This window comes from Scyliorhinus canicula, chromosome 18 (genome assembly GCF_902713615.1).
Source record: "Scyliorhinus canicula chromosome 18, sScyCan1.1, whole genome shotgun sequence".
Lineage (NCBI taxonomy): Eukaryota > Metazoa > Chordata > Chondrichthyes > Carcharhiniformes > Scyliorhinidae > Scyliorhinus > Scyliorhinus canicula.
The window spans coordinates 122,501,937-122,529,617 of NC_052163.1; the positions used below are offsets into that span (position 1 = coordinate 122,501,937).

General features: G+C 43.5%; 1 protein-coding gene across 7 annotated transcripts in view; it reads left to right on the top strand.

Moving 5' to 3' along the window:
- LOC119952904 (PWWP domain-containing DNA repair factor 3A-like) overlaps positions 1-27,681 on the top strand; it is a 78,337-nt gene that overhangs the window by 29,117 nt on the left and 21,539 nt on the right. For 5 of the 7 annotated variants that reach the window (XM_038776521.1, XM_038776520.1, XM_038776524.1 and 2 more), the window contains 3 exons: positions 17,012-17,100; positions 21,681-21,751; positions 23,554-24,801. In XM_038776521.1, the coding sequence (XP_038632449.1) occupies positions 17,012-17,100; positions 21,681-21,751; positions 23,554-24,801 (1,408 nt within the window). Of the gene's footprint in view, positions 1-3,552; positions 3,723-17,011; positions 17,101-21,680; positions 21,752-23,553; positions 24,802-27,681 lie in introns of all 7 variants that reach the window. The other 2 variants (XM_038776525.1, XM_038776526.1) reach the window with 1 other exon arrangement.

Here is a 27,681-nt window from a genome sequence, read left to right on the forward strand (position 1 = left end):
GTCATAGATGCAACATCTTTTTGAACCCCAAAAAACGTTTTAGCCTCAACTGAAGAATTTTCTCAACTAAATATTATTCTTGTACCCTAATTAGAAACATTTTTTCTTTTTTCTAGTACAGGTCATTTATTTTTGGTATCCATTTTCACTTCATATGACCATTCGTGGGCAGCACGGTAGCACAGTGGATAGCACTGTGGCTTCACAGCGCCAGGGTCCCAGGTTCGATTCCTCGCTGGGTTACTGTCTGTGCGGAGTCTGCACGTTCTCCCCTAGTGTGCTCCTGTTTCCTCCCACAATCCAAAGACGTGCAGGTTAGGTTGATTGGCCATGATAAATTGCCCTTGGTGACCAAAGGAAGGGTTATTGGGTTACAGGGATAGGGTGGAAGTGAGGGCTTAAGTGGTTCGGTGCAGACTCGATGGGCCAAATGACGGCCTCCTGCACTGTATGTTCTATGAAAAAAATTATTAGAAGTAGGAGTGTTCCTCTGGGTGCCCTCAGCCTGCTGCTCCACCATTTGATAAGATCATGGATGATCTGATTGTGACTTCAGCCCCAATATCCTTTGATTATCTTGTTAATCAAAATGTATCTGCCTCTGCCTTAAAAGATTCAATGATCCTGTCTTTGCCACTCCAGAAAAGAGAATATCCAGACCCATGGCCCTCTGAGAATATAAATTCTCCCCACCTCTGTCTTAAATAGAAGACTAATTTTTAAACAGTGTTCCCTAGTTTGGTTTCTCCCACAAGGAGAAAATATCTTTTTAGTATCCATCTGTCAAGCTCCCTCAGTATCTCGTGTTTCAATAAGGTTATCTCTCATTCTACTAAACTCCAATGGGTACAGGCCCAGCCTACCCAACATTTCCCCTTGGGATAACCCACTCATCCCAGGAATCAGTCAAGTGAACCTTCCCGAAACTATTTCCAATACTGTCATGTCCTTCCTTAAGTAAGAAGGCCAAAACTGTGCACAGTTCTCCAGATTTGGTCTTGCCCACTCTCAGCAGAGTTTGAAAACCCCTTTTGTCTACTTTACAATTTACCTTCCTACCCCTTTTTTTGTGTCATCAGGAAAATTAGGAACTACACATTTGGTCTCTTCATCCAAATCATTGATCTAGATTGTAAGTAGTTGAAGCTCCAGCACTGATCCCTGTGACACTCCACTCGTTGCGTTTTGTCAACCTGAAAATTATACATGCTTGCTCTGTTAGCTAACCATCCTCCATCCATGCTAATATGTTACCCCTACCCAATGAGCTCTGCGTAATAACCTCCGATGTGTCACCTTGTCAAATGCCTTCTGGGAATCTAAGTACATCACGTCTCCAGTTCCCTGTATTGTTTCCTCAAAAAACTCTAGTTAATTAGCCAAATATGTTTTTCCCAAACTGCGTTGACTCTGCCTTCTTCCTCCCTCCTCTTAATCTTCCCATATAGTAGCCATGTGATATCTGCGCTAGTGTGTTTTAAGATGCCTGATTGTTACTGGGTATTTCCATAGCTTCATAGTTAATTTGCTTCAGGAGAAATTGGCGCATACTCACCTTGCACAGCTTGACTTCAACCTATACCGGAGATCTTCTATTTTCACTAAGTGGAATGAACAATAGATTCCAAAGACTGTTTGAGCACTGTTCTCCTGGCAATCCATCATCAGTATGAAAGCAAGTTTTAGATGAGTGAATTGAGTGCCTGTATGGTATTTTCCAGTTATGTGTGTTATTACTGCAGAATTCTCTCAACATCATAAATGACACACAAATTAGAAGAATAAGTCTGCAGAAATATCATTTTTAGAGATTTTGTCAAGTAAAGCGGCAAATGGAACTGAAATTCCAAAAGGGCAAAGAGTCAACATAACTTTTATAATGCAATACGAATTTGCTCCTTTGATGACCTTCACCTTGTGTATTCTGTGGGATATACTTGGCAACATAGATTGCAAATGCAGCTTTAGAGCAGCTGAACATGCATGACTTCGATAAGTGCACTTAACTAAAAGGTCATGTTGACAATTTCACCATTCTTGCTGTAGATTTTTTTCCTGACTATCAAGCTGCAGGTGATGGGTGGGGAGACATATACAAGCCAGTAATTTGGATATTGTGTTCCAGACCGTAAAGAGGCTAAGAATTAATTCTGGCTGCAATCTAAAATAACAGGCCCAATGTCAAGTGCTGTCAATGGTCATTTTGCAACTGTTTGCCTTTTAGTTTCCGGAGGAAAAAGAAATTCCTGCAATTCCAGAGGAACCAAAAGTAGTAAAGCAAATGTCAGACAATAGAATAACTTTATCTCGTGGTGCTGTGCTAATAACCTAGCCTGTGGACGCATATTGGCATTACTGCGCTTGAGCATTGATACGTTCTTTTTGTGTTAATCCTTTGTTTCTTTCGCCCTATTATAATGCATCTGCTACTATTTGCATTTTCTTTAAATTAGTTCTGTTTTGAGATTTTTTTCTCTAATTCCACATGATTTTGTATAAATTGCATAAAACTATTGCCAATTATTCATGTAATAAGTGTGCGATGTGTTGGCCAAAACTGAGAACTGCCAGTAAATATTTAATATAGTAAATATGATAACTAAATATCTGTAAAACATCTTTATATTGTGTCTATTTTGTTTTAATTTCTGTTACAATTTTTATGGCTAAAGGTTTGTTTTGTGATCCATCATAATATTGTGTCCCAGTGCCCAATCTATGGCATTCACTGCATTAAATGAGGAGGTTTGGCCCCAAATGTTAAATGAGCTGTGCTGATAAAGGGTGTGTGCGAGAGCTATTGTGATAACCGAATTAAGCTTGACTGTGATGCCTTCTGCAATTTAAAAGCTGACCAACATTTGCTGTCTTAAGTTTTCACATGGCGAAAGTCCATTTGGGTAAACGAGTCTATGAAACTAGACTCAGCAAGTGTTCCGCAGGTCAGTTGGTGAGGAAAAAGATAAATATTTTAACTGATCCAGGAACTGCTTGGCACTTTTTTTGCCAATTAAGGGACAATTTAGCATGGCCAATCCAGCTACCCTACACATCTTTGGGTTGTGGGGGTGAGACCCACGCAGACACGGGGCGAATGTGCAAACTTCGCACGGACAGTGACCCGGAGCCGGGATCGAACCCAGGTCCTCGCGGCATGAGGCAGTGGTGCTAACCACTGGGCCACCATGCAGCTCTGGAAAAAGACAAATATTAATGGAACATGAAGCTAGTTGGGGAGGGGGAACCACGGTAAAACATAAGAGGAGGATTTGTAATATTCTAAAAAGAGGAACAAATGTGAGAGAATTGCAAAAGAAGCAGTGCTAGATCTGGTTCTGGGGAATTCAATGGATCACGTTTCAGTGGGACAGCATTTGGAAAGTATGATCGCTATCGCTAAGGGAGAGAGAAACAAATTTACCATTTCAGGTTGATGACCTTTTTGTTCTGACGTTAAGTCCCGAAAAAAGGTAACTAACCTGAAACAGCAACTTTGTTTCTCTCTGCTGCCTGACCTGCTGAGTATTTCCAACACACCTGTTTTTATTTCAGATTTACGGAATGCGCAGTATTTTGCTTTTTTACCACCATCATTAAGATTAGCATAGTTACAGAAAAGGACACTGAAAAATCAAAGGTGCCGATACTCAAGTGGAAGAGGGCTAATTTCAGTCAGCTGATAAAGGATCTGCCGCCGGTGGCTTGGAAACAAAGATTAACAGGTAAAATATTTGAAATGAACAATAGCAGGCCCTCAGAGATGGGATATATGGATGTATGTGTAGGTGTGTAAGTGGATCGGTTGGGTGTGAGTCGGGGTTAGGTGTCAGATGGGCCTGGTTTGGAGACATCGATTGGGGGAGAAGGGGAGAGGTAGTCAGGTGCAGGGGGGATTAGTTGGGCAAGTCGGGTGGTGAGGGGTAGTCCGGTTGAGGTGGGTAGAGAGTTGGGATGGGGTTGAGGGGAAGTCATGGGGTCTGTTGTATAGTTACCCAAGATTTTTCTGCCGAATCCCTCCTGAGTAACTATTCAGGTAAGTAAGTTGGAGCTGCCTGAAGTCTCCAACTCAAACTCGGACTAGAAACTTTTTCAGACTGGAAGATCTGGGCCAGAATTTCCCTAGATGATTAAAACTTTGCAGTTAAACAGAAAAGGCTGATGATAAATGTCAGATTCATAACACGTGAGCATCAGGCAAAAAATAGGAAGTGCAGAGGAGATTGAGGACAGGCAATCTAAAGTAAATGGTACAATTTTATGGAAGCTGCAGGGGCATGGACCTGGGAATCATTCTCTTTACAAATAGTCAGGTGGAGTGCAAAAGTAAAGAATTCTTTTAAGATGTCCCTAGTTAGGCATCAGTTGGAGTATTGTCTGTTTTGTGTTTTTAAGGCCTTGGAAAATGTGCAGAGGAGCTTTATAAGAATGGTGTCAGTGATGTGGCACTCCAGTGCAGTGACTAGAAAAGCTGGGATTGTTCTGCTGCAGGCAGGGAAGGTTAAGGTTATTAGAGTTGGTCTTAAGGGATTTTGCTGAACTAATTTGACTAAACTATTTCTTGGGGGGTTGGTAAGCAGTGTACCGAGAGGTAATGGATTTTTAAAAAAAACCCCGAGGGAGGTGAGAACTTTTAGAGCAGCGGAATGATGATGGAAGTAGAGTTAATAGTAACTTTCAAAAGGGATTTGAAAAGTAAAGTATGGAGAAAGCACAAAGGAGTCAGACTAAATGAATAGCTCTTTTATTGACTCCTGCTGTGCTGAGGAAACGTGTGTGTGATGGGGGGAGTGATGGTGGTTTGCATGGGTGTTGGGGTGTGAGTGGATCGTTTTGTGGGGGCGTAGGTCTGATTGCCAGCTGGACAGATACTTGTGCAAAATTCCACAGATAAGAGATCTTGGAAAGAGGCGACTTCCCAAAGCTGTGTTTTCATCTCACTGGAACAATGCTGTAATTGCAAGTGATTCACCAAGTAGGCTGCTTCTAACTTTAAAAAAGTTAGTTAAAAATGGGATGAATGAAGAATTTATTAGTATAATGGATTAGTAGAACACATTTCGGTTTTAATGAACACTATCAGAAAAAATATTTAAATGTATTACATTACTTTTGCATGTGTAACAGAAGTTACAAGTGTAGTATAATGGTAAGTGTTAATGTGGGTTTGGGAAATCTGCCCAATGTGTGATGTAAAGAGACAAGACCAAAGACGAGTCAGTTGTGGACTGGATGGAGAGCTCTGTAGAAGCAAACATGGGGAGTTAGCTCATAGCTTGGGCGATCAATAAACCCATTGTTCAACCACACAAGACCCAGAACCTCTTTGTGAGATCCACTGAACATACAACCTGGTGGCAGTGAATGGAAAAACCGAGAACCTCTGTTACTGGAGCAGCATTTTGAACTGACTGAAAACACCTAAAGTAAGGCGCGGAGGGAGATAGTCTGAAAGCATTGTGCTGAACAAATAGCTCAGTCCTGAGCCAGGATCCGTTTCACAAAAAAAACCTGAGCTGTTTTCAGAGCAGCCTGCTTCCGTAAGTCCAGCCCAGATTCAGAATCCATGTGAGGGCTGCACTCGTCATAAGGTTTAAATCCTGCATTGGATTGTAAAACGCCAGAAAATTCTCCAATATCGCAGGGAAGACCCTACCTAAGTCATAGAACAGTACAGCACAGAACAGGCCCTTCGGCCCTCGATGTTGTGCCGAGCCATGATCACCCTACTGAAACCCACGCATCCACCCTATACCCCCAACAACCCCCCCCCCCCCCCCCCCTTAACCTTACTTTTTACGACACTACGGGCAATTTAGCATGGCCAATCCACCTAACCCGCACATCTTTGGACTGTGGGAGGAAACCGGAGCACCCGGAGGAAACCCACGCACACACGGGGAGGACGTGCAGACTCCGCACAGACAGTGACCCAGCCGGGAACCGAACCTGGGACCCTGGAGCTGTGAAGCATTTATGCTAACCACCATGCTACCGTGCTGTAATTAACAAATTGCTACCAAAAACAAAACCACAAAGAGGTTGGGACCACAATCGCCAAAAGGTGACAAGTGTGAGAAAACTCTTTGGAAAAAGGAGTTACTGAGTGCCATCTTTAAAAACAGCACAACATTTAAAGCTCTGCTCACCTGAATTTTAAAGCAATCGTGGACAACAAATTCAGTAAGTGTCCAGCAGCCAGGAGAACCAGTTGACACTTCTGTAAATGAATTATACGGGTTGCTTTAAGGCTGTGACTATGGTGACCTCAAGTCAGAACTCTTAAGGGGCAGAATTGTTCTCTGATTGGCTGACTGTCCTTGTAGACCTACTACAGGCCAAAGAAGATCTGACTGTGGAAAAGGCCAACCAGATAGTTGGTCTGAAATATGCCAACAGTACCAATGTATTTTATGGAACGAAAGTAAGTAATGGTAGAGAGCAGCCCGAACTGTTCAACGAGTGAAGCAACAATGGGGCAGAGAGACTCCTAAACCGAGGAGGGTAATACCAAAACTGACCACAAGAAAGTGGGTGACCATGTGATTACTGTGGAGTCAAACAACCTCACAGGTGAGAGCGATGTCCAAAAATCTGTGTACAATTTCAACTGCCTAAAATACTTTAGGAATCTTGACAAACCAACTAGTGGGTGTGTTTGTAGACATCTTCAACCTCTCCCTACTCCGTTCGAGGTTCCCATCTGCTTTAAGAAGACCACCATCATACCGGTGCCAAAGAAGAATCGGTCAATGTACCTCAACGACTACCGTCTGGTGGCCTTGACATCTATCATTATCAAAGACCCCTCCCACCCGGGTTATTCTGTCTTCCAGCTTTCCTTGGGCAGGAGATACAAAAGTCTGAGAAGGCGCACTGACAGGTTCAAACACAGCTTCCCCGCTGTTACCAGACTCCTGTATAACCCTCTTATGGACTGAACTGATCTCTCCACACCTCTATTGAGTAGTACTACACTCTATGCTCACCTGATGCCTGTGCCTATATATGCAAACCCTATGTTTTTTTAACGTATGGAACAATCTGACTGGACTGTTACTTTTCACTGTACCTCTGAACACGTGACAAATCAAGTCCAAATCCAAAAAGCTAAGACACCCAGACAGGTGGGAGGTCCTAAGACCATGCATGAGAGTGAGATACCACAGTAAGATTCAACCATGCTTCTTGGGTGAGGTGAAGGATCCAAGATTCTTTTTGGAATATAGTCAATTCGGGAAATGGTCATCTCACCAACTTCAAATCGGATGTAGGAGCCAGTGTTACTTTCCTCTTGGACAAGGAACCATGACTGATTACACAATGCCTGATACCACCCCAGCAGAGCTGTAGGAGCAGATGGCATCAAGCTTCCAGTTAAAGGTACAATGGTACTAAGCTAAACTATTCATGGAGACATGATTTGTAATCCACATTCAAGACGTTTCCCTTGTGTTTGTTCAAACCATGGAATATGCCACACCCACTCAAAGTTCAACAACAGCTGGACGAGATAACCAAAATGGGGATCATCACCCCTGGGGGATCTTCTGGTCCCGCTGATGGCGGAGGGTGCAGACAACAGGAAGATCCATCGTCAGCGGAGGGACTGGAAAATCCTGCCGCCAGCCAATGGTGAGCCACCTCCGTCGCTGCAAAAATATGCCACAAGGATTTGTTTGCTCATTCCCCTCCTCACCCTCCCTCCCCAAATCATTCAGCTAACACAATGGTGTTGTGCAACGGTCGGTTCAAAAGCCAATGGATCCATCCATATCTTGTCAACCTGGCACATCAAGGCAGTGGCGAGAGAAGTCCACCCGATGTCCCCAGTGGACGACAGCCTGACCAAGCTCTCCAAAAGCAGTGTTTTCAAAGTTCAGTGCAACGGTGGCTTCCGGCAACTTCTACGAGATGAGAAATCCAATTGCTGACTACATTGATCAGCCCTTTTGGCAGATTCAGTTTCAACCACTTACCATTTGGTATTACCTTGGCAACTAAGGTTTATCATGTAGGCCATTTTGCGAGAGAAAATAACAGGAGGTTCATGGCTGTCCCAGAATGCTTGCAGGAAGCAGGATTGACTTTCAAAAAAAAATGTAAGAGACCCCTCCTTTGGCTCTTGGTATACAACAGGGGTGGGCAAACTACGGCCTGTGGGCCGCATGCGGCCCGCCAAAGGTCTTTATGCGGCCCACCAAGATCAAGTCATTAAAAATAAAAATTAAAATTTTTTTTTTTTTAAATTAAGGTTAATGGGGCTGTTGGGTTACTGGTATAGGGTGGATACGTTGACTTGAGTAGGGTGATCATTGCTCGGCACAACATGTGTTTCATGTGAAGTTTCTACTTTAAAATATTAATTAATAAAAATTAATTGCTTTTTTTTCTTTAAACTGAGTTACTTTGTTTTTCAAATAAATGTGTTTCATGTAAAGTTTCTACTTTAAAATATTAATTAATAAAAATTAATTGCTTTTTTTTCTTTAAGAACCTTTTATTTTGGCTATTTTAAATATTAATTATTTTACTTAATACACTATGCGGCCCTTTAAAATTGTGAATTTCTGAATGTGGCCCTTGCACAGAAAAGTTTGCCCACCCCTGGTATACAATGTCAGCAGCAAAGGCATTATAGTGGACCCCACCAGAGTTTCTGATGGGCAGAAAACTCCGCAAATGCTGACAAAGAAACTTGTCCCAAGGTTAGCAGTCAAGACCTACCAAAACATATATAGAACATAGCACATTACAGCGCAGTACAGGCCCTTCGGCCCTCGATGTTGCGCCGTCCTGTGAAACCCCTCTAAAGTCCCTCTACACTATTCCCTTATAGTCCATATGCCTATCCAATGACCATTTGAATGCCCTTAGTGTTGGCGAGTCCACTACTGTTGCATGCAGGGCATTCCACGCCCTTACTACTCTGAGTAAAGAACCTATCTCTGACATCTGTCCCATATCTATCTCCCCTCAATTTAAAGCTATGTCCCCTCGTGCTGGACATCACCATCCGAGGAAAAAGGCTCTCAATGTCCACCCTACCTAATCCTCTGATCATCTTGTATGCCTCAATTAAGTCACCTCTTAACCTTCTCTCTAATGAAAACAGCCTCAAATCCCTCAGCCTTCCCTCATAAGATCTTCCCTCCATGCTAGGCAACATCCTTGTAAATCCCCTCTGTACCCTTTCCAATGCTTCCACATCCTTCCTATAATGTTGCGACCAGAACTGCACGCAATACTCCAAATGTGGCCACACCAGAGTTTTGTACAACTGCAACATGACCTCATGGCTCCGAAACTCAATTCCTCTACCAATAAAAGCGAACACACCTGGTTTAGCTCACTTGGCTAAATCGCTGGCTTTTAAAGCAGGCCAGCAGCACGGTTCGATTCCCGTACCAGCCTCCCCGGACAGGCGCCGGAATGTGGCGACTAGGGGCTTTTCACAGTAACTTAATTGAAGCCTACTCGTGACAATAAGCGATTTTCATTTTTTTTTCATTTCACCTGGGTGGCAACTTTCAGGGATCTATGGACATGGACACCGAGATCTCTCTGCTCGTCCACACTACCAAGAATCTTACCATTAGCCCAGTACTCTGTCTTCCTGTTATTCCTTCCCAAATGAATCCCCTCACACTTTTCTGCATTAAACTCCATTTGCCACCTGTCAGCCCAGCCCTGCAGCTTATCTATGTCCCTCTGTAACTTGTAACATCCTTCTGCACTGTCCACAACTCCACCGACTTTAGTGTCATCTGCAAATTTACTCACCCATCCTTCTACACCCTCCTCCAGGTCATTTTTAAAATGACAAACAGCAGTGGCCCCAAAACAGATCCTTGTGGTACACCACTAGTAACTGGACACCAGTCAGAACATTTCCCATCAACCACCACCCTTTGTCTTCTATCAGCTAGCCAATTTCTGATCCAAACTGCTAAATCACCCTGAATCCCATGCCTCTGTATTTTCTGCAATAGCCTACCGTGGGGAACCTTATCAAACGCTTTACTGAAATCCATATACACCACATCAACTGCTTTACCCTCATCCACCTGTTTGGTCACCTTCTCGAAGAACTCGATGAGGTTTGTGAGGCACGACCTACCCTTCACAAAACCATGTTGACTATCTCTAATCAAATTATTCCTTTCCAGATGATTATACATCATGTCTCTTATAAACCTTTCCAGGACTTTTCCCACAACAGAAGTAAGGCTCACTGGTCTACAGTTACCGGGGTTATCTCTACTCCCCTTCTTGAACAAGGGGACAACATTTGCTATCCTCCAGTCTTCTGGCACTATTCCTGTAGACAAAGATGACTTAAAGATCAAAGCCAAAGGCTCAGCAATCTCCTCCCTAGCTTCCCAGAGAATCCTAGGATAAATCCCATCCGGCCCAGGGGACTTATCTATTTCACACTTTCCAGAATCGCTAACACCATCTCCTTATGAACCTCAAGCCCTTCTAGTCTAGTAGCCTGTATCTCTGTATTCTCCTTGACAACTTTGTCTTTTTCCTGTGTGAGTACAGACGAAAAATACTCATTTAGCACCTCTCCTATCTCCTTGGACTCCACGCACAACTTCCCACTACTGTCCTTGATTGGTCCTACTCTTACCCTAGTCATTCTTTTATTCCTGACATATCTATAGAAAGATTTAGGGTTATCCTTGATCCTACCTGCCAAAGACTTCTCGTGTCCTCACCTGGCTCTTAGCTCTCTCTTTAGAGCCTTCCTAGCTAACTTGTAAGTCTCAAGCATCCTAACTGAACCATCACGATTCATCTTTACATAAGCCTCCTTCTTCCTCTTGACAAGTGTTTCAACTGCTTTAGTAACCCATGGTTCCCTCGCTCTACCACTTCCTCCCTGCCTAACAGGTACATACGTATCAAGGACACGCAGTAGCTGTTCCTTGAACATGCTCCACATTTCCATTGTGCCCATCCTCTGCAGTTTTCCTCTCCAGCCGATGCATCCTAAGTCTTGCCTCATCGCATCATAATTGCCTTTCCCCCAGCTATAATTCTTGCCTGCTGTGTTTAACTATCCCTTTCCTTCGCTAAAGTAAACGTAATCGAATTGTGGTCACTATCACCAAAGTGCTCACCTACCTCCAAACCTAACACCTGTCCTGGTTCATTACCCAGTACCAAATCCAATACGGCCTCGCCTCTCGTTGGCCTATCTATATACATCAGGAAACCCTCCTGCACACATTGAACAAAAACGGACCCATCTAAAGTACTCTAACTATAGTGTTTCCAGTCAATATTTGGAAAGTTAAAGTCCCCCTTAACAACTACCCTGTTACTTTCGCTCCTATCCAGAATCATCTTTGCAATCCTTTCCTCTACATCTCTGGAATTTTTCGGAGGCCTATAGAAAAGCCCTAACAGGGTGACCTCACCTTTCCTGTTTCTTAACTCAGCCCATACTGCCTCAGTATTCGAGTCCTCATCAAATGTCGTCTCAGCCACCGTAATATTGTTCTTGACTAACAATGCCACCCCTCCCCCTCTCTTACCACCTTCCCTAAGCTTACTGAAATATCTAAACCCCGGCACCTGCAACAACCATTCCTTGCCCTGCTCTATCCATGTCTCTGAAATGGCCACAACATCGAAGTCCCAGGTACTAACCCATGCCGCAAGCTCATCCACCTTATTCCAGATGCTCCTGGCATTGAAGTAGATGCACTTGAAACCACCTTCCTTCCTGCCGGTACACTCCTGCAACTTTGAAACCTTACTCATGACCTCACTACTCTCAGCTTCTTGTGTACTGGAGCTACAATTCAGGTTCCCAATCCCCTGCGGAACTAGTTTAAACCCTCCCGAAGAGCATTAGCAAACCCCCCCCCCCCCCAAAGGATATTAGTACCCCTCTGGTCCATGTGTAGACCATCCCGTTTGTAGAGGTCCCACCTACCCCAGAATGAGCCCCAATTGTCCAGGAATCTGAAACCCTCCCTCCTGCACCATCCCTGCAGCCAAGTGTTCAACTGCTCTCTCTCCCTATTCCTCGACTCGCTAGCACGTGGCACAGGTAACAACCCAGCGATAATAACTCTGTTTGTCCTGGATCGCAAGTTTCCACCCTAGTTCCCTGAATTCCTGTCTTACATCCCTATCCATTTTCCTCCCTATGTCGTTGGTACCTATGTGGACCACGACTTGGGGCTGCTCCCCCTCCCCCTTAAGGATCCCGAAAACACGATCCGAGACATCGCGGACCCTGGCACCTGGGAGGCAATACACCAACCGCGAGTCTCTCTTGTTCCCACAGACTCTCCTATCTATCCCCCTAACTATGGAGTCTCCAATGACTAATGTCAGTAACTTGACATGTGGAGATGGGGCCAGCATAATTACAATGTAAGTACATTGAGTAAAGACTTGGAAGGAGGTGCAGTACAAGGGTTATCTGGCATAGCAAGGGTTAATGTGGGACTGGGAAACGATATTGCCCATGTAATGTCAAGAGATGCATACTAGAGTCGGTTGTGGACTGGACAGAGACCTGTGTAGAAGCAAGCATGGAGGTGGCTCATTGTAAGGGTCGTATCCTGTATAAATATACATGGCTATCTGTTATCAATAAACACTTGATGTTCAACCATACAAGACTCCACACACAAGACTTCAAACTTTTTAGTGAGATCTACTGAGCATACAACAATAGCTACATTTTTAAATCTTTGTGCAAATGGGTTTAGTTGGTGGTACCATTAATATTAACTTGACAAATCAATAGTTTGGGTTCTGTGATGTCGCTGGCATGATATTAGTTGCATGTTTTGTATGTTGTTATAGGTTTGTTAAATATACTGCACGTTATAGTACTTGAACTTGCACTTAAACAATAATACTTATCCAGACCTAATGATAGATAGAATAGAACAGTACAGCACAGAACAGGCCCTTTGGCCCTCAATGTTGTGCCGAGCAATGATCACCCTACTTAAACCCACGTAACCCGTATACCCGTAACCCAACAATCCCCCCATTAACCTTACACTACGGGCAATTTTAGCATGGCCAATCCACCTAACCCGCACATCTTTGGACTGTGGGAGGAAACCGGAGCACCCGGAGGAAACCCACGCACACACGGGGAGGACGTGCAGACTCCACACAGACAGTGACCCAGCCGGGAATCGAACCTGGGACCCTGGAGCTGTGAAGCATTGATGCTAACCACCATGCTACCGTGAGGCCCCGCAGGTATGATGGTCAGTTGAGTCGATTAAAAATGACATCTTGGCATCTAAATTGCAAACAGCTAATTTTTATATTTCTCTTACTCTTCCACATGACAAAACAGAGGCGGACTTAACAGTTTTGGGGACCCCGCACTCTCCCTCTTTACGGGACCTCCCACATCACACCCCACCCTCTGGTGATGTGTTGCCAATGCCCTGAAAACATTTGTAACTCAGGCTAACAATTGTGCAGCATTCCATAAGGTTGTTTCAGCATTTTGCAGCAATTTGCTGAAGGCATGAATTCTTTTAAGAAAATGGTTGCACAAAACAGTAAAAACTGCAGCATTGTACTTTTCAAACTTCACTGCTGAGGATTTTGCTTCATCGTTCACACGTGGTTTCTCTGATTTTTGATGTGGCTATGTCTGATGAGCGTTCCTTTATATCGACAAAGTCCAGTTTCAAAGCCAAAACAACATCTACACGAGCCGACCACCTGGTGTTACAAATTCTTTTAATTGGGAGGCCTAGCCAAAACTAGACACTTGCTGAGAAATACAAATTCTAACTGATGTACACAGTGGATGGCAACCGATGTATACAGTTTCTGTGTATGTTCACGTTCATCTTTGCTTTGTGTGGGAAGGAAAAACCCTAATAAAAACATTTTTTTAAAAAAACATTGGGTAGATGCAAGTGTTTAGTTGTACGGAACACCTTGACCGGGGCATAACTAGTTCTGAAGTACAAGTCATCAGTACTATTGCTGGAATGTTGTTAGGTCCCATAGCCTTCACAGTATCCAGTGCCTTCAGCCATTTCTTGATGATATGTGGAATGAATTGAATTGGCTGAAGACTGGCATTTGTGATGCTGGGTTCCTCCGAGGAGGCTGAGATGGATCACTCACACATCACTTCTGGCTGAAGATGGGTGTCAATACTTCACCCTTATCTTTTGCACCGGTGTGCTGGGCTCTCCCATCATTTGAGGATGGGGAAATGTGGAGTCTTCTTCTCCATTTAGTTGTTTAATTGCTCACCATCATGATGACGGGACTGCAGATCTTCGATCTGACCTGATGCTTGTGGGATTGCTTAGCTCCATCTGTTGTATGCTGCTTTGGGTTGCAGGTAAGTCTTGTGTAGCTCCACCAAGTTGAACCCTCATTTTTAAGTATCACTGGTGCTGCTCCTGTCATGCCCTCCTACACTCTTTCATTGAACCAGGATTGATGTCCTGGCTTGGTGGTAATGGTAGAGTTGGGGATATGCTGGGCCATGGGGTTACGGATTGTGGTTAGATATAATTCTTTTTTTTAAATTTAGAGTATCGAATTATTTTTTTCCCAATTAAGGGACAATTAATTTAGTGTTGTCAATCCACTTACCCTGCACACCCTTGGGTTGTGGGGGGAGACCCACGCAGACACGGGGATAATGTGCAAACTCCACACGGACAGTGACCCGGGACTGGGATCGAACACGGGTCCTCAGCGCCGTAGGCAGCAGTGCTTACTACTGCGTCACTGTGCCACCCCTTTGGTTGTAGAAAATTCTGCTGCTGATGGTCCACAGTACCTCGTGGATGCCAGATTGAGCTGCTAGATCTGTTTGATATGTATTCCACTCGCAAGCTGGTAGTGTTTCACAACACGATGGAGAGAATTCTCAGTGTAAAAGCTGGACTTGGTCTCCACACTGCAGTGGTCACTCCATACTGTCATGGACAGATGCATTTATAACCAGTAGATTGATGAGGACAAGATTGAGTAGGCTCTTCCTACTTGGGCGGCACAGTAGCGCAATAGTTAGCACTATTACTTCACAGCGCCAGGGTCCCAGGTTAGATTCCCGGCTTGGGTCACTATCTGTGCGGAGTCTGCACGTTCTCCCCGTGTGGGTTTCCTCCAGGTGCTCCGGTTTCCACCCACAACTCCCGAAAGATGTGCTGTTAGGTAATTTGGACATTCTGAATTCTCCCTCTGTGTACCCGAACTAGTGCCAGAATGTGGCAACGAGGGGATTTTCACATTAACTTTATTTGAAGCCTACTTGTGACAATAAGCGATTTTCATTACACTTTCATTATTACCTTTTGGACTTGGCCAACAGTCAGTAGTGTTGCTCCCTTGTATCATCCAGAGTGCATTCTGTGTCATTGCTACCCATAGTGCTTTGTCATCGTGGTGCTTAACATTGGAGAGCATTGAGTTGTCAACTGATGGGTCCTTGCCCATGTTTGGCCTGATGTCATGAGACTTCATGGGGTCTGGAGTCAATGTTAAGACTACCAGGGCAACTAACTGTATACCATTGCACTACCTTCTCTGGGTCTGTCCTTTCAGTGGGACAGGACATAGCCAGAGATTGTAATGGTGGTGCCTGGGACATTGTACGGTATGATTCAGTAAGCATGCCTGTTGGGTTATTACTTGACTAATTGTTGGTCCGCTCTCAATTTTGGCACAAGGATCAACAGGGGTTGGATGTGCCGTTTCTGATGCCAAGGTCGATGCTGGGTTATTTGTCCAGTTTTTTGTTCCTATTTGCTGATTGATGCAATTGTGTGGCTTAAGAGTAAACAGCATTGTTGTCTGGAGTCACATGTAGGCCAGACCAGGTAAGGATGGATTACAGATTTCCTTCCCAAAAGGGCATTAGTAAACAGATGGGTTTTTACACCAGTTGCCATGATCAGATTTTGAACCCCTGTCCCCAGAGCATTATCCTGGGCCTCTGGATTGATTATCAGTCCAGTGACAAACTACACCATCACCTCCTACTAAGAATTTTTAAAAAAATTTTTAAAGAGTACCCAATTATTATTTTTTCCCAATAAAGGGGCAATTTAGCATGGCCAATCCACCTAACCTGCACATCTTTGCGTTGGGGGAGTGAAATCCACTCCGACATGGGGAGAATGTGCAAACTCCACACAGACAGTGACCCAGAGCCAGGATTCGAACCCGGGTCCTCAGCACAGCAGTCCCAATGCTAACCACTGCGCCACCGTGCTGCCCTCACCTCCTACTGAGAAGCAGGGAAAATAACCTACTCTGCCCTGCAACAATTTTGGCCCTAAACGCACAAGAGCACCTTTTGTTACATCATTTGGCTTTTCTCAATGCAGAAAATAAATCCCTATCACCCTGTCTGAAAATTAGTATTGTACTAAATTAACATCATTTTACTATGTGGGTAAGAACTAGGTAGGGATCTCCCAAGCTAATTTCATAGATGATGCTTACTGCATCAAACAGCATGCTTCCATCTGTATGTTTTTTCTGAATTTGAACACATACTGGTGATGAAAAGCCAGTTGATATTCCACCACATCTAATTCTATGGTACATGAAAGACATTTGTATACAACCTTTTGCAACCTCTATCCAAAGCGTTTCAGGGATGAAGAAAACTTAATTATTCTAGGTGTTATCACTTGATATGGTAACCAGTTATTTCTGATGTAATTCCTTTATGGATGATTTCACATTACTGCACTAGCACAAGTGACTAAATGCTCTCTCCAGAATGAGTACAAGGGCATAATTCTGTATTTATCCTACTAAACATTGATCAAAAATCAAATCCATGATGCAAAAACTGTTTTCACCATTAGACTTGACAAAAATACCTAACTGATTATTCTGTAAAAGAAACCAGGAAGTTGCTGCCCCTTGGGGCTCAATTACTTAGATAAACGTGCAAATGTGTCTAGACCGGGTCATATCCACTGCGAAAAATAACACACACATTGTAACTTTCTTTCCTTTTTAAAAAAAAAAGATACTGTCGGAGTCTGCCGTTTATCCCACTAAGACACCTGAGACCGTTTCAGATTGTTTAGATGTCCAACTAATATGCTTGGATAAACAGTAAGTATTGCAGCACATTAGATTTCTGTGTGTGTGTGTGTAGATGTGTGTGTAGTCCTATCCATTTTATCAGTTTGCAAGCCTTATTTTCTTCCAATATCTGAGGAGACCTGCTTTCGCTTCTCAGCCAATGATCCTAGCCTGACGTACACAAGGTCATTATGCAAAAGTTATCCAAAAATTCGATTTCCTCAGGAGGTTACACAAAAAAGAAAAGAATGGGGCTAGATTTGTTGGCTTTTTCTGTTTACTGTTACAATATATATATAAATGAATAGCGCACACACCTGTGAAAGCATACATCAACTTTTGTGTGGTGCAACGGTGGTTAGTGCACAATATGGCAGTTTTTTATTGAATGCCAATGCACGCTCCCTCAGTGAGCATGGCCACCAATGGGCAATATGTCTATGTTGATTAGACCCTCAATTGATTTCTGAACACATAACTGAAATGTTTAACCTAGTTGGGATTGCTACCAGGCTAATTTAGTGTAATTGTAAATATTACAAAGGAAGTGCATCACTGCGGCTGTGGTCAGCACGGCTGCCTCGTGGCGCCGAGAACCCGGGTTCGATCCCAGCCCCGGGTCACTGTCCGTGTGGAGTTTGCACATTCTTCCCATATCTGCGTGGGTCTCACCCCGCAACCCAAAAAGATGTGCAGTGGAGGTGAATTGGCTATGCTAAATTGACCCTTAATTGAAAAAAAAAATTGGTTACTCTAAATGTATATCACAAAGGCAGAGACAGAGTTGTCATCTCTGGTTTGTTGCCGGTGCCACGTGATAGCGAGGCTAGGAATAGGGAGAGAGTGCAGTTGAACACATGGCTGCAGGAATGGTGTAGGAGGGAGGGCTTCAGGTATTTGGATAATTGGAGCGCATTCTGGGGAAGGTGGGACCTGTACAAGCAGGACGGGTTGCATCTGAACCAGAGGGGCACCAATATCCTGGGGGGGGAGGTTTTCTAGTACTCTTCGGGAGGGTTTAAACTAATTTGGCAGGGGAATGGGAACCGGATCTGTAGTCCAGCAACTAAGGTAGACGATAGTCAGGACGCCAAAGCACATAGTGATGCAGTGGGGAAGGTAACAATGACAAAGGAGAGTACTTGCAGGCAAGGAGATGGGTTGAAGTGTGTATACTTTAATGCAAGAAGCATCAGGAATAAGGTGGGTGAACTTAAGGCATGGATCTGTACTTGGGACTACGATGTGGTGGCCATCACAGAAACTTGGATAGAAGAGGGGCAGAAATGGTTGTTGGAGGTCCCTGGTTATAGATGTTTCAACAAGATTAGGGAGGATGGTAAAAGAGGTGGGGGGGTGGCATTGTTAATTAGAGATAGTATAACAGCTGCAGAAAGGCAGTTCGAGGGGGATGTGCCTACTGAGGTAATATGGGTTGAAGTTAGAAATAGGAAAGGAGCAGTCACCTTGTTAGGAGTTTTCTATAGGCCCCCCAATAGCAGCAGAGATGTGGAGGAACAGATTGGGAAACAGATTTTGGAAAGGTGCAGAAGTCACAGGGTAGTAGTCATGGGCGACTTCAACTTCCCAAACATTGAGTGGAAACTCTTTAGATCAAATAGTTTGGATGGGGTAGTGTTTGTGCAGTGTGTCCAGGAAGCTTTTCTAACACAGTATGTAGATTGTCCGACCAGAGGGGAGGCCATATTGGATTTAGTACTTGGTAATGAACCAGGGCAGGTGATAGATTTGTTAGTGGGGGAGCATTTTGGAGGTAGTGACCACAATTCTGTGACTTTCACTTTAGTAATGGAGAGGGATAGGTGCGAGCAACAGGGCAAGGTTTATAATTGGGGGAAGGGTAAATACAATGCTGTCAGACAAGAATTGAAGTGCAGAAGTTGGGAACATAGGCTGTCAGGGAAGGACACAAGTGAAATGTGGAACTTGTTCAAGGAACAGGTACTGCGTGTCTTTGATATGTATGTCCCTGTCAGGCAGGGAAGAGATGGTCGAGTGAGGGAACCATGGTTGACGAGAGAGGTTGAATGTCTTGTTAAGAGGAAGAAGGAGACTTATGTAAGGCTGAAGAAACAAGGTTCAGACAGGGCGCTGGAGGGATACAAGATAGCCAGGAGGGAACTGAAGAAAGGGATTAGGAGAGCTAAGAGAGGGCATGAAAAATCTTTGGCGGGTAGGATCAAGGAAAACCCCAAGGCCTTTTACACATATGTGAGAAATATGATAATGACTAGAACGAGGGTAGGTCCGATTAAGGACAGTAGCGGGAGATTGTGTATTGAGTCTGAAGAGATAGGAGAGGTCTTGAACAAGTATTTTTCTTCAGTATTTACAAACGAGAGGGGCCATATTGTTGGAGAGGACAGCGTGAAGCAGACTGATAAGCTTGAGGAGATACTTGTCAGGAAGGAAGATGTGTTGCGCGTTTTGAAAAACTTGAGGATAGACAAGTCCCCCGGGCCTGACGGGATATATCCAAGGATTCTATGGGAAGCAAGAAATGAAATTGCAGAGCCGTTGGCAATGATCTTTTCATCCTCGCTGTCAACAGGGGTGGTACCAGAGGATTGGAGAGTGGCGAATGTCGTGCCCCTGTTCAAAAAAGGGAATAGGGATAACCCTGGGAATTACAGGCCAGTTAGTCTTACTTCGGTGGTAGGCAAAGTAATGGAAAGGGTACTGAGGGATAGGATTTCTGAGCATCTGGAAAGGCATTGCTTGATTAGGGATAGTCAGCACGGATTTGTGAGGGGTAGGTCTTGCCTTACAAGTCTTATTGAATTCTTTGAGGAGGTGACCAAGCATGTGGATGAAGGTAAAGCAGTGGATGTAGTGTACATGGATTTTAGTAAGGCATTTGATAAGGTTCCCCATGGTAGGCTTATGCAGAAAGTAAGGAGGCATGGGATAGTGGGAAATTTGGCCAGTTGGATAACAAACTGGCTAACCGATAGAAGACAGAGAGTTGTGGTGGATGGCAAATATCAGCCTGGAGCCCAGTTATCAGTGGCGTACCGCAGGGATCAGTTCTGGGTCCTCTGCTGTTTGTGATTTTCATTAACGACTTGGATGAGGGAGTTGAAGGGTGGGTCAGTAAATTTGCAGATGATACGAAGATTGGTGGAGTTGTGGATAGTGAGGAGGGCTGTTGTCGGCTTCAAAGAGACATAGATAGAATGCAGAGCTGGGCTGAGAAGTGGCAGATGGAGTTTAACCCTGACAAGTGTGAGGTTGTCCATTTTGGAAGGACAAATCTGAATGCGGAATACAGGGTTAATGGTAGGGTTCTTGGCAATGTGGAGGAGCAGAGAGATCTTGGGGTCTATGTTCTATGTGAAGAAGGCCTATGGTGTGCTAGCGTTCATTAGCAGAGGGATTGAATTTAAGAGCCGTGACGTGATGATGCAGCTGTACAAAACCTTGGTCAGGCCACATTTGGAGTACTGTGTGCAGTTCTGGTCACCTCATTTTAGGAAGGATGTGGAAGCTTTGGAAAAGGTGCAAAGGAGATTTACCAGGATGTTGCCTGGAATGAGTAGGTCATACGAGGAAAGGTTGAGGGTGCTAGGCCTTTTCTCATTAGAACGGAGAAGGATGAGGGGCGACTTGATAGAGGTTTATAAGATGATTAGGGGAATAGATAGAGTAGACAGTCAGAGACTTTTTCCCCGGGTGGAACACACCATTACAAGGGGACATAAATTTAAGATAAATGGTGGAAGATATAGAGGGGATGTCAGAGGTAGGTTCTTTACCCAGAGAGTAGTGGGGGCATGGAATGCACTGCCTGTGGTAGTAGTTGAGTCGGAAAATTTATGGACCTTCAAGCGGCTATTGGATAGGTACTTGGATTAGGGTAGAATAAGGGAGTGTAGGTTAACTTCTTAAGGGCAGCACGGTAGCATTGTGGATAGCACAATTGCTTCACAGCTCCAGGGTCCCAAGTTCGATTTCGACTTGGGTCACTGTCTGTGTGGAGTCTGCACATCCTCCCCGTGACTGCGTGGGTTTCCTCCGGGTGCTCCGGTTTCCTCCCACAGTCCAAAGATGTGCAGGTTGGGTGGATTGGCCATGAAAAATTGTCCAAAATTCTATGATTAACCTAGGACAAAAGTTCGGCGCAACATCGTGGGCCGAAGGGCCTGTTCTGTGCTGTATTTCTCTATATCTATATCTCTATAAAGGCAATTTTTTGTGCAAACCAGTTAATTTTGTGTGCTTCCCATGATTCATTGCCTCAACTTATTCCACCGCTGCTAATTTTGTTGAGTAGTGGCTACTAAATGAAATGCAACTTTGGTAGATTGAAATATATAACCATACGACTAATTGTTCTTTTTTCACCTCTCAAATAGAGCTACTGATGAAATTTCACTTTCCAACCATTACACTTTCAAATCCTAGTGACGACATTGACAAATGATTAACATTCTGTGTACACTTCCACCACTATACACATATGAAGCTAGGTCTGATTGGATAGCGGCACAGACATGAAGGGGCTGAATGCCCTCCAGTTCCTTTGTTATTATTCCAAAACTGTTGACTTCATGCTACTGCGCAATCTCACATTTTGCTTGTTTTTTTAGGTTAAGAGTTAAGCAGATAGACACAAGACCATTTGAACGAAAGCAAGCTGAAAATATCAGCTCGGGTTTGAGTGAGTATTTGTTAATGAAACATGCAACTTTCATAGCTACGTTTCTGAATGGGAAAGAACGGTTAATATAAGGTTGATTATTGCTGCACACCAGTGGTCTGAAATAATGGAACGAATACTTGTATAGGTATTCCACGGCTAAGCGAACTGTAACTCATCTTTCGTATAGTGATGTGTTAAGCTGCTGCAACTACTCACCCATGTGAGCTTTAACAAGAAAAAACTAAAACACAAAAATTGAAGGGATGCAGTCATGTTCAAACACAATTGCTAAAAAAAAGTATTTACAGTAGATATTTCAGCAATGCAAAGAGGACACGTTAGACTAGGATCATTGAACCTTGGGGGCCACATGTCTCTGTGTGTGTCTCTTCGGCTGGGCAGCTGGTTTGTGAAACAGAGCAAGGCCCCCTCAAAGGGGAAAACAGCTTATGGTCATCTGAGATTAGAGCGATTTTACTTTTAGAGACTTGATACAGTTTTGGCAGCATTTGGGTTAAGCCACCAGTAATGACACTGCTTGACAGTAGACATTATTTTATTTTTCATAAATTTAGAGTACTCAATTCATTTTTTCCAATTAAGGGGCAATTTAGCGTGGCCAATCCACCTAGCATGCACATCTTTGGGTTGTGGGGGCCAAACCCGCGCAAACACGGGGAGAATGTCTGTGTGGAGATTGTACAGTGACCCAGAGCCGGGATTGAACCTGGGACCTCGGTGCTATGAGGCAGCAGGGCTAACCCTCTGCGCCACCGTGCTGCCCTTAACAGTAGACATGAATAAACCCCTATTCTTGAATCCCGCGCAGTGGCATAAACGTCATTGCAAATTGGAAAATTTGCTCCCTGGTGATAAAATGACCCAAGAGATTGCTGAATAACACATCTCAAAAAAATCAGAAAAAAGTTTGCCTTTTGTGAGATGAAAGGTATCCTCTTGAACTCTTTGGATTTTTAAAAGCCTGTCCTCCAGTACATATCTCTGTTTAGGTTAGGAAATTGATGGCTTTTCATATGTCACCACAAGGATTAATTTGGTTTCAAACATGCACTAATTATTCGCACAGTAGCACAGCGGTTAGACTGTTCCTTTTCTGTGCCAGGGACCCGGATTCGATTCCCAGCTTGGGTCACTGTCTGTGCGGCGTCTGCACGTTCTCCTCATGTCTGAGTGGTTTTCCTCTGGGTGTTCCAGTTTCCTCCCACAAGTCCCCAAAGATGTGCTGTTAGGTAATTTGGACATTCTGAATTCTCCCTTTGTGTACCCAAACAGGTGCCGGAATGTGGCGACTAGGGGATTTTCACAGTAACTTCATTGCAGTGTTAATGTCAGCCTACTTGTGACACGAATAAAAATCATTATTATTACTCCCCACAGTGATAAATAGTGATAAGGCTATGGTGAGCTGGGATGATATTAAAGAAAACCACAAGGCACTATCTGTTCATAGGTTCTTTTGAATTCTCCTTACTTCGTTTCTTCCCCTCTTTGTTGGGGAGTGGACCAAAAAGGAATGGGTTCATATAAAAATAACAGATGTCAAATTGCACATCAAACTCAGACCTATAGGATCAACATGAAAAAATGACAGCGCTGAAGCTATGTATTTTATATCTGTCTGCATGAATGGGACAGTATTCCTAATGTATGGACATAATGTGTGGAGTTTTCCAGGGGCAAGTTTAGAATTTATCATGAGCACAATAGCTTGAGCCCGTTATTAATTTTCAGAATACTTTGCATTGTTGTTTTCTCTGCTCTGATTTATATCAATTTTTGTTTCCTTTTTTTAAAAAAAGTACACAAGGAAGACTCTACTCATGAAGAAGCTGTGGAAGAATTGACTTACAGGAAGGCACTTCGAATTGCCCTGAATATTCTAGCAAGCCACGACTGCCACACCACTCAAATGACTTTGAAAGAACCAGAAATGGCAAAGTCTCGAACTTTAGCTTCAAAAGAGCTTAAAAAGATCTCCTGTGTTCACAATTCAAATGGAACAAGTACACCGAAACAAAATGGATTCTATTTGCTTCGAGGACAAGCGACTGTGTGCACGCGACAAAGTAGCAGGATAGCATCTTGTATCAAAAAAACACCAGAGGCTGAACAAGGGAAAAAGTCAACCAGGACATGCACGTTAACCCAAAATTCAACTAAACTGAAAAAGCCTGCTGGCAAGGAAACAAAACGAAAAGTGGGAAGACCAAGGAAAAGTCTTGAGCCCCAGGCAGACAGTCCAAATTACAGTCTCTCTCAGTGTGTACACTCATTGCGACGTGTGAAACAGACAGCTGCTGAAGCACAGGGCTATCGGGGTAAAGAGAGGTTGCAAGAAGTGGAAAAGCCTCCATTCCAAATGTGTGATTCTGCAATTTCTGCAGGAAAGAAAGATCAAAATGGAAACGTTAAAAAGATTCACCTTAGGTCGAGGATTATTTGCAAATCTGCCAGCAAAGAAATTATCAATTCTTCTGACCAAGCCAATTGTCCATCTCAGGACATTGAGCCACCTGACGCTCCTAGCTTTTTAAAATCAACTCTGAAATGTAGGACTAGTGACAACATTGGGTTACGAGAGTGCTCCCAATTTTTAGGCAGTCCAAGTAATGTTCAGTTAGAACTGAAAGGTGGTTTAGGCCAAAGTGAAATGGTGGAAGAACATAGAAGGAGAAAAGGGAGAAAGTGTACAGAACCTATGGAGTGCCTTCACACCAATACAACTTCTGCTGATTTGGATGTTGATGTAAAATCAACCAACCAGCCAAATGTAGGTAGTCTAGAGGAGACCAGGAGTCCAAGGCATGTAAAAAGTTCTGTAGTTAGGTTGCCTCCAGATGAACAAGTGCGCTCTACTAATGGACATAAAAGAAGTATTTCAGACAATCCTCAAACATTTTGTCCTACCAGCACCCCACTAAATAAACAAGAAGCATTCCCTCCTTCAAAAATTCAGAAGGAGGAGGGAGCTTCAGAGATCCAAACTTTATCCACTGCAGAGCCAGAAACTCGTCTTGAATTGCCATCATTTGAAATTGATGAAATAGGTACGGATTATCTCTTTCTTTCTATTGGGATAACTTCCATGTTTGCACTACAATTAGTAATATCAAAACTTGTTTGAATATTCTGAAAGGAATACGAGTATGAATTGGAAATGTCTCTTGGATTTACTTTCTGAACTGAAAAAGATTGCATTTGACGTTGTGGTGATGTGCATTTGAAGAATATTAAAATTGCTATTTTAAGTCCTGTATATACCCAATAGGCAATAAAGCTTGTCTATCATAAGGAGTTATTCAGGTCAGAGTGCCAAGAATATTCCAGAGAATTTCTAGGCTTGTGACCTTTTGGATGTTAGCTTTTTTTTTCTACTTCAGGTAATACTTCTATTTCGTTTTACTCAGACTTGGATTTACAGTATGAAGAGACCATTCAACCTGTTATTTCTGTTCTGGTATTTTGCTAGAACAATACAAAACCAAGTGCCCTGCACACTCCTGAGTATTCCTTTGAGGGGCATAAACAGAGTGGATAGTCAGAGACTTTTTCCCAGGGTAGAGGGGTCAATTACTAGGGGGCATAGGTTTACGGTGCGAGGGGCAAAGTTTAGAGGAGATGTACGAGGCACATTTTTTGTTTTTTTACACAGAGGGAAGTGGGTGCCTGGAACTCGCTGCCAGAGGAGGTGGTGGAAGCAGGGCCGATAGTGACGTTTAAGGGGCATCTTGACAAATACATGAATAGGATGGGAATGGAGGGATACGGACCCCGGAAGTGTAGATTTTAGCTTAGCCGGGCAGCCTGGTCGGCGCAGGCTTGGAGGGCCGAAGGGCCTGTTCCTGCGCTGTACTTTTCATTGTTCATTGTCTCCAGTATTGATAAATCTTTCCTTTAAAATATGTTATGATTCGAACACGACCACTCCCTATGATAAAGCATTCCATGCTCTTGGCATTTGTATGTAAAGACGGTTTTCATATTCTCTCTCTCAATTGGCTTAAATTGATGAGTCCTTGCTACTTATTCGCAAGTAACAGCAATAGATTTCCTCTATTAAAATTCTTAATATTAAGAAAATCTCAGTAAATGCTCTGATGCTCTCTGCTCTTCTGGAAATAGTTCAGTATCTCAAGACTCTCCTCTTAAGTACAGCGTCTCAATTCTGGCTTTATCTTGATAAGTTATGACTGCTCTACTGTAACTATTTTATTGTTGTCATGTATAAATTTTGTTTTGGTCCTTGTGCTCCCATGCCCTTATTTCTAAGACTCAAAATACTGTCTATTTTTAATGACTTTATCTACTTGCACTTCAAAGAATTAGATTTTTTCATCCAAGGTATTTCATCTCCCCTTTGACTCTATACTCCCATTTCTTCTTTCCCTCCCAAACTGCATCACTAGCATCCACTGCCTGCCCGTTAGTCCCCTGTTTTTGTCCTCCAGAGGTATTTTTGCATTCTTCCTTGCCCTTTATCACGGCCTTTACACGTGTACCTCCAGCAAACTTTGACTGTTGTGCTTCCCAAATCAAAATCCAAATAATTTGAAACACCAGCACTGAGCCCAAGCTATACCATTTGCATCTTTTCTTCAACCCAAGCAACATCTGTGAATATTAACCCTTGGTTTCCTTGCCATCAACCACCTTTCTACACTTTTACTGCATTTATTTTTCTATCATATGTCTGAATTTTCTATCAAAGCCAGACTCCTGTGAGCCACTTTATCAAATGCCTTGTGAAAATCCACTTTTTCTACTGTATGCATTTGTATAATCTGGACAGTTACATCATCGAAAAATTCCAAGAAGTGCAAACTTGGCTTTCCTTTACTAAATCCATGCTAGGGCAGCATGGTGGCCTAGTGGTTAGCACAACCGCCTCACGGCGCTGAGGTCCCAGGTTCAATCCCGGCTCTGGGTAACTGTCCGTGTGGAGTTTGCACATTCTCCCCGTGTCTGCGTGGGTTTCGCCCCCACAACCCAAAAATGTGCTCCGGTTTCCTCCCACAGTCCAAAGATGTGCGGGTTAGGTGGATTGGCCATGCTAAATTGCCCCTTAATTGGAAAAAATAATTGGGTAATCTAAATTTTAAAAAAATAAATAAAAAATAAATCCATGCTGCCCCCAGTTACCCAAGGCAACTCTCAGATGCTCACCACTTTGACTCTCATCAAGAATTGCAAGAGCCCATAGTGGATGTCAAATTACTGGTCTATCATAGACATAGAACAGTACAGCACAGAACAGGCCCTTCGTCCCTCAATGTTGTGCCGAGCCATGATCACCCTACTCAAACCCACGTATCCACCCTATACCCGTAACCCAACAACCTCCTCCTTAACCTTACTTTTATTAGGACACTACGGGAAATTTAGCATGGCCAATCCACCTAACCCGCACATCTTTGGACTGTGGGAGGAAACCGGAGCACCCGGAGGAAACCCACGCACACAGGGGGAGGACGTGCAGACTCCACACAGACAGTGACCCAGCCGGGAATCGAACCTGGGACCCTGGAGCTGTGAAACATTTATGCTAACCACCATGCTGCCCTGTTATCTGATTTTTCATAAACACATTGTAACTTGTCTCTAGTTCCTGGCACAACTTTCATATTTGAGAATTGGAAAAATCTGGTTTGAACCTACAGGATGTTCTGTCTGACTCCTTTCAATAGTTTTGAATGCATTCCACTATCTTGTCCACTGAGTTCTGCTTTTTTAAAGATTTAATTTTTTCTTCTATAGCTACCTCAAATGATTTTTGTGTTTTACTCTAGTGCGCCTACATTTCCAACATCTTGCTGAAATATTGGCACAACGTAGTTATCCATATCTTTATTCTCCACAACTGAAGCTCTTGAGCAAAGTAGACTCTCTCGTTTTCCCCGATGGAGGATTCATAACTTTCTTGATGTGCT